The 14,252-nt window shown below is 39.5% G+C and overlaps 1 protein-coding gene across 3 annotated transcripts in view; it reads right to left on the bottom strand.

Annotated features, from left to right (window-relative positions):
• Window positions 1-14,252, bottom strand: part of slc8a1b (solute carrier family 8 member 1b) — a 142,484-nt gene that overhangs the window by 118,930 nt on the left and 9,302 nt on the right. For all 3 annotated transcript variants that reach the window (XM_026189820.2, XM_026189822.2, XM_026189821.2), the window contains exons 2-4: window positions 8,316-9,238; window positions 6,607-6,771; window positions 5,091-5,884 (exon numbers count right to left, since the gene is read on the bottom strand). In XM_026189820.2, coding sequence (XP_026045605.1) covers window positions 5,091-5,884; window positions 6,607-6,771; window positions 8,316-9,191 — 1,835 coding nt within the window. In that variant the 5' untranslated portion in view covers window positions 9,192-9,238. The remainder of the gene's footprint in view (window positions 1-5,090; window positions 5,885-6,606; window positions 6,772-8,315; window positions 9,239-14,252) is intronic.

The following is a 14,252-nucleotide window of genomic DNA, read 5'->3' as shown; positions in this document are numbered from 1 at the left end:
CCCTTTCCATTTTCTAAAAATACTGTTTCAATGACAAGCTTTAGAAAAACTGAATTGCTGGCCCAGTTTGCATTAAGTAGTCTGCCAATTCCATCAGGATCATCTATAATAAAAATAGAGCCACTTAGACCGCTGGAAGGTGCTCTGGATAAAACTGCTCATCATAAGACAGGTGTTATGATACTAGTTTATAATAGCATGTATGCAATACAATAGCAGTGGTAATACAGGCATATACAGAAAAACACGTGCAAATTATTTTGTCCAATATTTAGTTTTAAAATTTGGCATTTATGTGCCTTTATTGTAGCTTCTTGTAGATTTCTTGCTACGCAAAACAAACAGCTGTGGGTGGAAGCAGTTCACTTGTTGATCAGATTGTTTGATGAGGGACTTTCATCTGCTTTTTCCCAGTAAAGGTTTTAATGAGGCAGTTTTGGATACTAGAAGCATTCTTTCTTTCACTCCACCTGAGCTCACCTTGATGGCTCCGCCTCTTTGCTGTCTGTGTAGACAGACTCCATTCTAAACAATGACAACACCATCCTCACTTTGGCTTGTGTTATCAGTCTTTTTGTGGGGCTACTTGAGGTTAATGTTGTATTAGTTTATATTCTTATGCACACTCCTAAATACATTTCCACTGCAGGTCTGATTTTAGTTACAGATGTAGTAGAAACGCTTACATGGATTAAATCACTGAAGCAAAGAATTTGGCCCAAGGATTTTTGTAATAGAGTTATTTGAGTTACTCGATGAGTTGTTGCAGCCCTAGTAGTAGTACTTTAAATTACTGCCTCCCAAGGAGTTCTTTGACTACATCCTGTTTGCACTTGGAAACCTTCATCACTGTATCTTGCAGTACTATTATTGTGGCAAAATCTGCATAGAGACAGACAAATAAACATCTCCCAAGGGCTCAAAACCATCATTGTGGTAATTCCAGCAACATCTTGTCATGATGACGGATAGACAGACCTACAAAGTGAAAACAATACCAGTGTCAATGTCACAGCTGGTAAATTCAAGCATCTGTATTGGCACATTAAACCACAAGGTGGATAGCAAAGTACACCCACACAAACACAAATGTGCAGCACTGAGCTGGTAGAGAGGTAATTTGACAGCACTGAGCACTGGATGTGGTGTTGTCTATGTGCTCTTCCTATTGTTCTCTCTCTCTCACACAAACACACACACAAGCACAATCATGTACATTTCCGTCTTTCACAAAACACACTAGGCAAGACCTCACAAGCTACTCTGGAGACAAATTGCACAGGTCCTCTTTCAGACGCAGAGATACAAAGGGGTGAAAAAGAAAATTGGAGAAAAAAAAAAGGCAGGGGCTAGTACGTATAGAAAATTACCACAACTTTAGAGAACTACAACTTTTCTCTTTCTCACTCCCTCCTCCGTCCACCCCACTACGCTCCCATCACTGCCTCCATTCACACTAATCTCTCTCCTCACAGTACCACCCCTATCTCTCTCTTTCTACCTCATTCCCTCTCCTCTGTCACAGAAAACAGAATCAGGGTAGAGTCAGCCTCGAGGCAATCATATTTAGATCAGCTATTTTGTAATTTCTTTTTTCTCAGCAAAATCGTTCAATGCTTTTCCCTAAAGGGACATGTCAGGGCCCCAATGGCTCATTTCTGACTTACACTGTGTATTTCTGTGGGAATGCATATTTTCTAAAAAAGCCCAGCATGGGACAAGTGTTGCAAAATAATTAGGGCCATAAATGGTATGGAACGGTAAGTTGTCGTTACTATTTGTTACCATATTATTCGTTACATGTATCTGTCCTTAAAAGTTTAGTTCCTTTGCTGTGCTTGCAACAGCATAACCAGTTTCTGGCCATATATCAAGAGCAGCTATTTTTTAATCGCATCACATTAAAGGCGTGAAACTTTATCCAGAAGACAAGGCACAGTGTAGCATCCTCCTTTTTATATGCAACAACTGCTTGACTCCAAGGCTTGGAAAGAAGGACGGTACAGTGAAGTATAAAACCACAAAGTTAAAATACTTTAACTAAGATTTATGCATGTGCACAAATTAAGTTACCATGTTGCAGTCATGTGTGTTATTCTTAAATGAAAGCTCAAGTTTTGGTTAAATTACTGTTAAAATTTCAGATATTCTATCGCTCGCCATGACATGAAGTCTTAATTTTTGGTCTCTCTGTTATTATTATTTATAATGCTTTGGGGTTTCCTTTTGATTTAGCACCTACAGTTTTAACTTATTCATATAAAAAAGTCACCACAGATGAGTTATAGGCACACTTACTCCCCAAGTGGTTAAATGACTTGTCTGGGAATCAAACCCCTGATTTCCCAATAGCAAAATGGCTTCTACATAACATAGATAACATTTGTGGCATGTTTAGAATACTTTTCACTTCAGGCACATCTCCTGTAGTCTACAGTCATCACTTAGCAACTCAGTCTTCCCCTAAAGAAACACACACACACACACACACACACACACACACACACACACACACACACACACACACACACACACACAGTAACCATGATAGCCGGATGTACAGTCCATCATTTGATTTGGACAAAGTATTATTAAAACCCACTTATTCCTGGCTGTAAGCGCTATAAGCTGTGGAAACTATTCTGTCTGCCACAGGCTGAAAAAGCAAGTCCTGCAGACATCTGCTTCAAATCTGACCTAAAACAGTAGAGGCTGACACAGAGAGAGTTTAAGACTACTGTTACTAAGACAGCGTCTCTCCTATTCATTCATTATGGCAGCACACTTTGTTTAATGTCATTACAACTCTTCTTCCATCTCTCATACAAACTGAACATTTCCAAACAAGCACTGTAAGCAAACCTTTGGTTTCCAAGGCAAACTACAGTAACCAATAACTGAAGCCAGCCAGCTAAAAGAGCACAGTGCTTTCCATCTCTTTCCGCACTGCTAAACAAAGTCAAGTACAGTTTATTCCTGTAGTTCAATATCAGCTTTAAAATCTCATTTACTTATTATGAGACCACACCAGCAGCAGTTCACAGTCGTGCTCATGTTCTCTGTGAAGATAAAGAACCTCCTCCACAGCCAGAAAAGCTAAGATAAACAGTATGGGCAAAGACTCACTAACTAAACACTCTTAGCATCTGATTTATAGGTCAGAAATCCATTTTATAAGGAAGCAGTACAGTTGATTTAGTGAAATCATTTCATCAGTATACTCAGTATCAGTTACTTCAACCTCATTCCAGTTGCTATACTGGGATCGATTGAGTGGTCAACGAAACAGTGATGGTGTGGATATTTAAATGACGGTTGTTATACAGCCGGTAACATGTGATGATATTTAGGGATGATCACAGCTCCCATAAATAAACATAATGCCTAAAGGTAACAAGGTAAACTGCTGAAGTATGTTATAGGGTATATATATCTCGCTAAAGGTACAAGCCCAACAACCTTACAGAACAATGCCCAGAAATGATAATTCGCAAGAGTATTTCACCTTACTGTGAGAAATACACAATACAGAGCTCCTATTAAAAGAACCAACAGACATTCAGTTTTACATGTATACAGCTACAGGAGTGCATGTGTGTAGGCACTTTAGCAACACTGAATGACTGCATTATAACAAAGCAGACGTAACCATTAAAGACATGAGATTCAAGTCAATCACAGTTACAAGGAGAACAAATGTATACAAAACTATAGTCCACAGCAAAACTAATATGGCCACCAAAACTGGCTAAGAACCACCGCGTCAATGTGTAAATGAAGTCTGAACAACATAATGATACAATGAGCTTGATATTTACTGCTAACAAGGTTAAAACAGCTATTAGGAGACTAACACACAAGGCTACAGTCTAAGTACAATACCATTTACCTGTATCAGCTGTACAGTTGTACTGTCAGCATGTCACCTAATGTTTTGGCAAAAAAAAATTCTTTATAATGGTTGGTAATGAAAGGACTTCAGTTTTGAAAAAATATATACACAAGAATAGAAGACTGTGGAATTATCTTCAGTTTCAAAGCATATTGACCAGTATTATACAAACATTAGACTGACAGCTGGAGCTAATTTCCCACACTTGGTGTGGGTCAGGATGACGACTACAGCAGCTGGCCGTGAGCAAAATCAACAGCGTGGTAAAAGTCCTCTTCAAATGTGGTCAAATAGCCATCACAAACCTCACCATGAGTCACCATCAGATTTTAAGCATTGGGTTGAGAAGAGCTTTAAACTGTGCCGCTCTTATTTCACAGCAGGGATCTTTAAATGGAGCTCCAGTGGAGTCCCTTTTCAACTAAGAAAGATGACAAATAAACTTCAAGCTGGCTTCGTGAGTGGTTTGTTCTGGGATGTTCTCACACATTATTAAGCCACCTAAAAGGGCAACTGTTGTTGTTTTTTTAAATCTAAATTAAGTTGACTAGATAGATGTCCCTCCTTAGCATTTCTCCAGCTCCCTGCTGTCTGTTGAGTTCTTGTACCTTTTCCAGTGTCTAGGTCCTCTTTGTTTTCCACTGCATGACTTACTCAAAGAAAGCTCAATGCATCTCGTTCAAATTCAGCGCTATGACATTCGAATTACTTGAAATTCAAACAACCGACCACCCAACAAATAATTCCCTTTCCCAACTTCTCGGCACTGGAACTTATAAGTTAAACTACACTACAGAGTGCAAAAATCAATAAAATCTACAGAAGACTAACATCGCAGCACGGCAGAGACCAAGGCAGAGACCAAGGCAGAGGTCTGAACAGTCTGATGAAAATAAAAGAAGAGCATAAGTAAGGCAAAGTAGGAAACAGAGACAAGGCAAAAAGCATAAAGGGGGTGGGGTATTGTTGATTTTGTTGTGTGCTGAGAGAGCAGTCCACCTTACCGCTCATCCCAACCACCACATCGCACTGACACCATCGCCTTTTCACTTCATCACCAATAACATTTGCAACATTACACTGACAAAATGCATAATAAACAATTACGAAAAATATGAGGATAATGACAGTGAAGCTGATCATTATCTACATGAAAACCAGTTAATGATTTTAAGAGAGACTGATCAAAGTTACTCACAATATCTCATCGTTTTGAAATTCCAGGACGCCGTGAGAGTCTTCAAAGTCTTCTCCACCACCTCGCGCTGTTCCTTCCAACGTCTTGTATGGCAGCATGACCACGCCACGAGCCCCTGAGGTTCTCAGCACCTTCACCTCCATGGTGCCAACGCTCTCGCTGACATGGCATACGGGCTCCTCAAACGTAAAGATGCCGGCATGATCGTCGTCAAAGATGGTAACGGTTGCTGTGGATGGCATGCCGAGACAGGCCACTGAGTCAACGTGATTAGCTGACTCGCCCCCCTCCTCAGGTTCCTCGCCTTCTGATGTCAACACTTTGACACTGGAAAGGTGAATCAAGAAGTTTTCATCCTCCTCAAAGATGTCATCATCAATGATCCCCACACGGACCTCCTTCATCGTCTCACCAGGCTTGAAAACCACTACACCCTCGGTGAACTCGTAGTCCGAGCCAGCGTTGGCTGTGCCATCTTCTGTCCGGTACTCCACAGAAACCGTCTTGCCCAGGTCGCCGCCACGCCGCACCACATTCACTGCCACTGTGCCACAGTTCTCAAGACACTGGTAAGAACCGGGCTCAAAAAAGATTTTGGAGACAGGATCGTTTTCGCCAGTTTCTGAGCGAACCTCGTGCATGCTCACAGCCTTTCGTGCTTGATCAGCAGCATGTTTTTTCAGGATGTTGCCAGCACCTGTCATCAGTCGGGTGGCCTGGCATCGATAGAAAGCACGGCTCTTCTGCTGCTGGCTCAGGACTTGGTAGTTGGCAAGCTCAATGAGTTGCTCCACCTGGTAAGAGAAAATACAAAAAGCCACAAAGAGTGCAACAACATGCATTAATAGTAGATTTCCTGGGGGTATAAATCCCGACTCCCAGACTGCTGAAACAGTATCCTATTTTATGTTTTTAAAAGCTGTGTGTCACTGAACCAATGTGGTGGAGTTTCATCAAGCTCGGATGGATAAATAAGATCTAACTACATGTCACATCAATGACTACTGAACAAGAAACTGTCAAATAGCAGTAAAATTATAATGAGTCAAACACTTACAGTAAGTCAAGCACAGTCTGGGGGAAAAAAACAGATGTAAATTACATGCCAAGCCAACCACTTAGTTCTCTTTCGCAAATCCTTTTTCTTGTAGAAGGACAAAAAGTTTTTATTTGAAAATGTTTTCAGAATTCAGAAATTTCGTCTTTGTGTAAATAGTAAGTCTGCAGCATTTTCTTTGTGAGAGAACAAATAAAAATACTGCATATTTTATTTGGAAATGTCTTTGGTTTCCTATTAATTTTCTATATTCACCAATACATAAGTGTGAAATTCACTTGTAAATATATATAAATGCCTGAATTTATTAAGAATTTATCTAATATTCTGCAACAGACTGGTGATCTGACCCTGTAAAAATGAAAGCAAACAGCAGTAGTTTTATATATTGCAGATTACCTTTGGTCTTGTGCAACTAGAGCAGCAATAGCAAGATATATTTCTGACTTTGTTACAAACCTCTTTGTCAGGATGTTTCTGTTTAAGCTCCTTCAGGATCTTGGCCATATCTCTCCGTGTTTCCTCCTCATCCAAGTCCTTCTCATCTATATCTAAGCCCAGTGGACCATCAAGGAAGTCAACACCATGAGAGTTCAGCATCTTTCCATCCATCTCAATGTCCACCTTAAAACAGAAGCAATAGAAGGACGGAAGGAAGAAGTAATCAGTACACCTCATTTAAGATTTTGTCAATATATCAATTCTTTAGGCGCTCTTCTGTAATCTCAAAGGTCAAGTGAGAACTGCATGTATGTGATGAGAACACAACAACAAGCATGAAATCAAATAGTGAGTGTTTGTGTGAATCCAGTCATGTGAACATGTTGGTGTCCAATAACACCCCTCAATCAAAGCAAAGAAGGGTGCTATTAGACACTGGTCAGTGAGAGTTTTATCTGTCAGTGTTTCAAAGCTCAGTTCTCACTGTTTTATTCTTGAAACTATTTGTTTTGTCAGCCACATTTAGGTCAAAAAACTTTTGCTTTCACATTTCCGAAGGTTTACTTTACATGTAACCATGGTAAGCTAACAGTACCAGATCCCAAAGGATGGGTAGGTAATATATTAGCCGTCAGTATTTGGATGTCACTTTATTTTGTAGCTGTCAGAATAAAGAAGTATTCTGTTTTTCACTGACATTGCATTTTTCGTAGAGAATCATTTCATTGATGAAACGTCCTTCGTCTCTTTAAACGGGAAGGCAAGAAATACTCATTTTTTCCCCCAGGAACATATTTGAATTTAATTTAGTGATTTTTTTTCAGAAGATGAAATGAAAGTGTTCTTCATATACTTACGGAGCACTGATTCTTTATAATGCCATCAAGCAATAACACCATGGGCAATTTTCAAATGCAGAAGAAGAGACAACCAGGCTTCAAATTAACTGTAGCAAATCAACACAATCTACACCACAGTACTGAAGATTTAATTAGATGTGTGTGATGCACTTCATCTTCACATGTGTCATCAGATAATAGTCAAAATGAAAAATTAATAGCTGACAATACTTAAGAAGGTATTTGTGCGTGTTTCATAACAACAGTTTAGCATGGCAAAATGTCATTCTGTAATACAGATTTGAGGTACACATTACTCATGAACACTCTTCACGCACATACCTTAGCACCTTATCTTTTCCACCATGTGTTTGGATGAGGACAGCTTAATTATGTTTTTACTAGCTGACTCTTCTCACAGATATGTCGGATATGCTTTAGTTATAACTGTTAAGATTTTTATACGACACTAAGGAAGGCATTTTTTCTTCTGCAAAACTTGGTAGTAAGACATTGGTGCGATATGGGAATAAGAAACTGCTACAACAACAAAGTCTAACAGGGCAAATCAAGCAATTTAAGGAGGTTCCAAAAAGGAAAGGTCAGGCACATTAAAACTAATTTATTTGAACTGAAGATAAGAAAACTGTTCATTGTCCTGTCCTCACTCTTGTGTTCATTGCAAAAAACTGTACATGCCAAAGCATAGCAAAGAATAGTAGGTAGTAATGTGTGTCTTACCCTTTCTGACATTTTATTCAGTGCATTCCCCAGATTTCAGTAAATGACTAGTTAAATGCAATAAACAGTTATATGCTTTATACAAAAAATGTCTGTGGAAAATGAACCCTGGTGATAACGGCTGTGGCAACAGTGACAGCATCATACCTTGGAAGGAAGTGGACGATCACCCTCGGTCTCAATGATCATGCCACGCTGCTTGCCAGTGCGGTAGCGCTTGTACACATACTTGTAAAACAGCAGGCGGCGATCGGCTATCCAGGCGAACACCACACAAATGGGGAAGAAGAGGAAAGTGAGCAGCCCCTCCCACACCTGCACAACGCCAGGTGAGATCACTGACAGAATCAGGTAGAGCCAAATGTAGGCAAAAATACTCCAGGTGGCCGTGACAAAGAACACACGGAGGTGCTTGACCTTCCTTGTCTCGCCATCAGGAACGACATACACACAAATACCGATGATGACAAACATGTTGAACGCTGCAGAACCCACAATAGTGGAGGGTCCCAGTGTGCCAGCCTCAAACCCATGACCAATAATTTCTATAATGGACAGGAGGATTTCAGGTGCTGAAGAGCCCAAAGCCATGAGGGTAAGGTTGGAGACCGTTTCATTCCAGATCCGGACAGTAGTGGTGGTGGTTTCTCCATTGGGTTTCTTAATGGTGATCTCCTTTTCCTGTGATGTTATAACCTCTATTGATGCCATAAAGCGGTCTGCGATGATGGACACACCCAGGAACATGTAGACCAAAGCCACAAAGTAAACAGTTGCACGAGCGACCTTGTCTCCAAATGATGGGTTTTGGGGCTCCCAAATAGGCAGAATCACCCCATGTGAACACTGCTCAGGTTTACTGCATTCAGTTTTATTGGTGGACACAGCTGAAACAGAGCCACCCAGGCTTGCTTCAGGGGGTGCCCCGGCCAACGAGGGATGGAGATTAAGGAAGAGGATCACCGTAACAACTGTTAACCTCATGGTCGGGGACAGGCGGGAGGAGTGATCCCGACGGGCCATGTTGGTGTCAAGACCAGTACTCTGAGGTGTTAATGAGGATGTTGAACCTTCAGAGAGAAAACAACAGGAGAAAATACAAAGTATTATTAGAAATAAGACAAATGAATGTTGTTGAAAACAGGAACCAGTGGGGAATTCTAACATTTAAATCTCCTTTAACATGATTTTTATAATGTAGTGATTTTCACAGGAAAATATTTGTTTACTTCAATTTACTTACATTAAATGATGCTGCCTGCAAGGTGCCAATATCATGAAATATTATGATAGAATGTTGTACAAGAGCACGTCAGCATTGATAAAGTACATGATAATAGGGCTGGGCGATATGACCCAAAATTCATATCTCGATATTTTTTAGCTGGATGGCGATATAAGATGTATATCTCGATATTTTCTTTTTAAAGCCATAAGTTAAGAACAAAAAGAGAGTTCTTAGTCACACTGTGTCCCAGATGTCACACGGGCACTTTTATTTACATACAGCGTAGATGTACATGAAGAAATTACTCAAAAATAAATTATCAGCATTTATTAAATAATCATGGTCCATAAATAAAAGAAAACAATGTTGTTTTTGTGCATAACAAAAAGCTCACAATTGTGCAGTCAAAATGTAAACTAAGACACTGAGCATAATAACAAAGAGACAGATTTCACAGCTGCACCACGTCTCTGAACAGGTGCCATTTGTGGTCCTTATACACACACAGTACGTATCACTCCGCGAGGCTCCTCCCCGGTAGCCGTAATTTTCCGAAAATCCATCAAGCGGTGCAGCTCCGTAGCTTAGCAAAGTCATATTAAAACATTTTTTGACAGATTGCTGAGCGCTGTGTACCACATAAAATCGGTTCGCGGTCAGTAAGCACAACCAGAATTCATACATAAGGCGCACTGTCGAGTTTTGAGAAAATGAAAGGATTTGTCGTTAGCGCGGTTAGCTCGTTAGTGCGGTTAGCTCGCTAACACGTTGACGCCGTCCAGCCCCACGCACGGGGCGATCCGCGGTAACTCGCTAACGGAGATTTTCCGCTTTCATCTTGTCATGCAGGTGAAGCTATGGGGGAGGGGGAGTTGTGTTCAGTGAAGGAGAGGCGAGGCCGAGTAACGTTGCGTAGAGACAAAAGTGGACGAAAGAGAGGCAAACCTGCGGCTCCACAAGTATAATTATAACGTAACATAGACTATATCGATATAAACGATATTGTCCCATCTTATATCTCGTATGAAAATAAATTGATATTTTTAAAAAACTCGATATATCGCCCAGCCCTACATGATAAGTTGGGAGGTGTGTGACTAAAACCAAATAGCTCAGTTCACATGAATGCCTTAGGACCTTGTAAACACAACACCACAGAGATTAGCAGACATGTTTCAGGGCAGATGTTTGCGTAGTTGTTTAAGGACACCAAGTTTGAATAATCACACCAAAGATAAACTTGAGCTCCTGAGCTCAGCACTTTGGCTTTTCAAGGAGCAGCTTCTGAAACTTCCCTGCAGCGGTCCTGTAGCAATAATACTCTGCTCTACCTAATATGACACTGCTGGCAGTGGCCTTTATGAAAACAGTCTACTTCTCTCAGCAACAGTAACTTGTGAATAAGGTGGCTTTATTAAGACATCTTTTAAATATCACACACCCATAAGATGCCCACAGAGCTTCATCAATCTCCCCCGGTGAACCTTTCAGAGAAAAGGTGTAGCATTCTGAGTAATTATTTCAGATTGTATTTTTCAATGCCTGATTTGGGCTTATTGTTTCCAAAACACACTTTAGCATTGAGATGTGGGTAGTTCACAAATTAATCGTGTGCTTATTTGTGTTTTAAGTGTAGGCATTCACACAGACTAATCACTTTTGTCATAAAAAGCCCATGTAGTGACATTTAATGACAGGTACCAAAGAAAATGGGGGGGACATGCAAACTAGGGCTGCCACAAACGATTATTTTGATAATAGACTAGTCACCGATTATTTTTGCACCAGCATGCATCTGCTCTTATATAACTATCATTAGCTTACAGCTTTAAGTGTTTAAGGTATGTGCTAACTAAAAGTAAAGACAAGATGATAGTTAATTAAATGTTAATGACATTTGCAGATCGTTTCGGTGGAGTTTATTAAACTCAGCCGTCTGCTCCTTGCTATCTAAAATATAACAGTATATTCTTGAGCATCTCACAGTTCTGATAATCAGTTGTCTGCTTGAAGTTTATTCAGCTGTGTAAAAACTATAACTTTAATCTCAGCCAAACCGATTTACTCAGAAACAAATTAAATACTGAAAAAAGCCAAACAATAACATTTTTAAGTTATCTAAGTGACTTATATATGTTTAACCTGAGTGGCGAAAGACGGCTTGGGTTTGAAAACGATTTGCCAGGAGTCCAGTGTTCTTACCGGTTCTAGTGAGCCTTGCCCCCGGCTAGCGGCTCTGACGTCTCCAAAAACGTCAGAGCGCTTTTGCAAATATGTGGTGTCTTGATAAACTGAGCAGATATTTGAGGTTTACACAGCTACATTCTCGCCTGAAAATATGTTAAACTTTATTTTGTGACCCAAAAAGAATAATAAGAGTAATATTAAAACTAACTAGCTGCCGCCATCGTTGACAACTATTCTGGGCCGCTATGAATTCTGGGACACAACTTCTTCGGGGTTTAACCAGCTGGCATCCTTGTACATGCAGTGCTGCCTTCTTCTGTTTCAGTCCGTTATTACACTCTTAAATCATACTACTCATTCCTGTGTCTTTTGGGATCTTACAAAGCTTCAAACAACATGTCGACTATTAAATTAGTCGTCTACGATTTTAATAGTCGACGTAATCGTGACTAGTGGACTAATGGCAGCCCTAATGCAAACTGATACAACTTAGTCCTAACATCAGACTCGTATCCGAGAACTAAATTCTTGCTCCAAGGTAAACAACATAATTGGAAATCTGGCATTGCAACACCTGAAATGTATCATCATAAATACAAATCACTGAAAAATAACATGGATATTTTTCATAAGGCCGCTCATTTTTTATGGGAATTAATCAAACATATTGGAGCATTGGGACTCTGCTCTATAACATGATGAGTCTATTAGTGGACTCAAGGCAATTCTCTGGCATGTTTCTATCTTGGTGGCCTTGGAGTCTTTGCCTCATCTGTTTCTGTATTGCATGCACTTTTGTATGCAACAATGTGATGGTCAGACAGCAGAGCAGTAGGCAAAATATTAGAAAGTACTTTATCTGAATGAAAGGAGGAACAGAAAATATTAAATTGCTCCAAGTGAAAGGATAAACTTAGAATTGCAATGTTCATGTGAGTTGTAAAAAAGTGCAGTTACACTGTAGTTTGTAAATACTGCACAGCTTAAATTCGAGTCTCCTGAATTAGTGAAACCTCATTTCATCAAAATTTGCATTACTATAAAAGGTGCTGGGTTGCGGATGGTTATATAATTTAGTTTAAACTTCAGGAGAAGAACACATATCCACTCCTGGACCATTCCACAGAATTAAAGCCACACAGATTTTGCACGTTTGTATCTATACTTTGAATGCCTCTATGTCTAAATACAATGAAAAGAATCTTGAAAAAAAATCCATATTTTCACAGAAAATTTTTTTTAAATGTTCTTTGCCTTTTGCTATAGCACAAAAGTGCTATAGCAAAAGTCGTCATGACTGAACCATAAAATGTGCTTGATTAAAATTAAAGGTGGCCTGTTGTGCTCATTTCCAGCTTGGTGTTGCTCCCAGTTATAAATAGACTTTTTATGTGATTCTTGCCTTGGTGATGCCCCACAATTCATTCAGTTTCTGAAAAATTAGATTAAATTAAATTGTCTTCTGACTGGCTGCAGTTCACAACATACAGCACAGCTTGAGAGATCTGAGTTTGCCAAATGCATCGACCATGCTGAAACAGAACAAGTGTAGCAAATTAAAACTAATTTACACAAAACAGCAGTGTAAATTAATTTTACCACTTTTTAATTGTTTAAGAAAAGCAATAAAGCAATGATAAAAGAGGTAATCCATTGAATTAAAGAGCAATAACCAGAATTAAGAGACAAAACAAAGCTCAGATCAGAACCTTTTTCAAACAACCTTTTTTCTTTTTAACTATTCACCCACAAGTGGAGCATGCAACACCTCCAACCTCTCAGTGACCACTCTCCATTGCAAGCTGATTGCGGAGGTTGCCTGCAGGTAGGCAACCTGTCTCCAAACAAACATGGTCTGACTCAGACAGTCAGGTAATGTTCTCCATCTAGCACCTTTATCCATTTGCAGTTAATATAGCGTGGTGCAGCAGCTACGTCAGGAGGGATTTCAGAAAACCTTGTCCAGGTATGAGGTTCTGGCTGGTTTCTGAATGTAGTTATTGTGAATTTCTGTTTAATGTTAATTTTTCTGCACATTAACAGCAACAGTCTTGTGATTCTTGCCACTTTATCATAGATAATCACAGTAATATCACAAACAGACTGTATGTAATTGTTCATTTGATCCCATTCAATCACAAACTGATAGCAGACTGACTCTGTCTTACTGTTGTTTTATCAGTGTCTTGACGCACCAAAGTCTCCTTGAAAATGGCAAGTGACTGCAAGCAGTAAAAGCCCTGGATCTCATCTTTGAAGCAATGATTTAAAGGGTAATGAGATCGCATTGCATACATACAAATTCATTGCATACTGTCGCAATAATTTTGATTATGCTGCAGTTAGGAACCACTGTTTTTCCTATGTGACAATAGCTGTACACAGCACAATTTTGCCAAGCTACTACAATAACTATTATGAATATAAATATATTTTTTCAACATGAATAAAATTTTCTGTCCTATTAAGCCAAGAATCCATTCTGACGCTGTTCATAGCTAAACACACAATAAAAGTTCCTTCAAGAATCTATTGAGAATATAATACAGTATACAGTATGGAGAGTATTTGTGTGTGTGTGTGTCTCGCTTAATGGTGTTGAAGATGTTTGCTGGCTAAATCTGTTACTTTGTAATGTAAAATCCACCAGTGGTGAATTTAAATATTTG

This window comes from Astatotilapia calliptera, chromosome 13 (genome assembly GCF_964374335.1).
Source record: "Astatotilapia calliptera chromosome 13, fAstCal68.1, whole genome shotgun sequence".
Taxonomy (NCBI): Eukaryota; Metazoa; Chordata; class Actinopteri; order Cichliformes; family Cichlidae; genus Astatotilapia; species Astatotilapia calliptera.
This window is presented reverse-complemented; position numbering and strand designations above follow the sequence as displayed.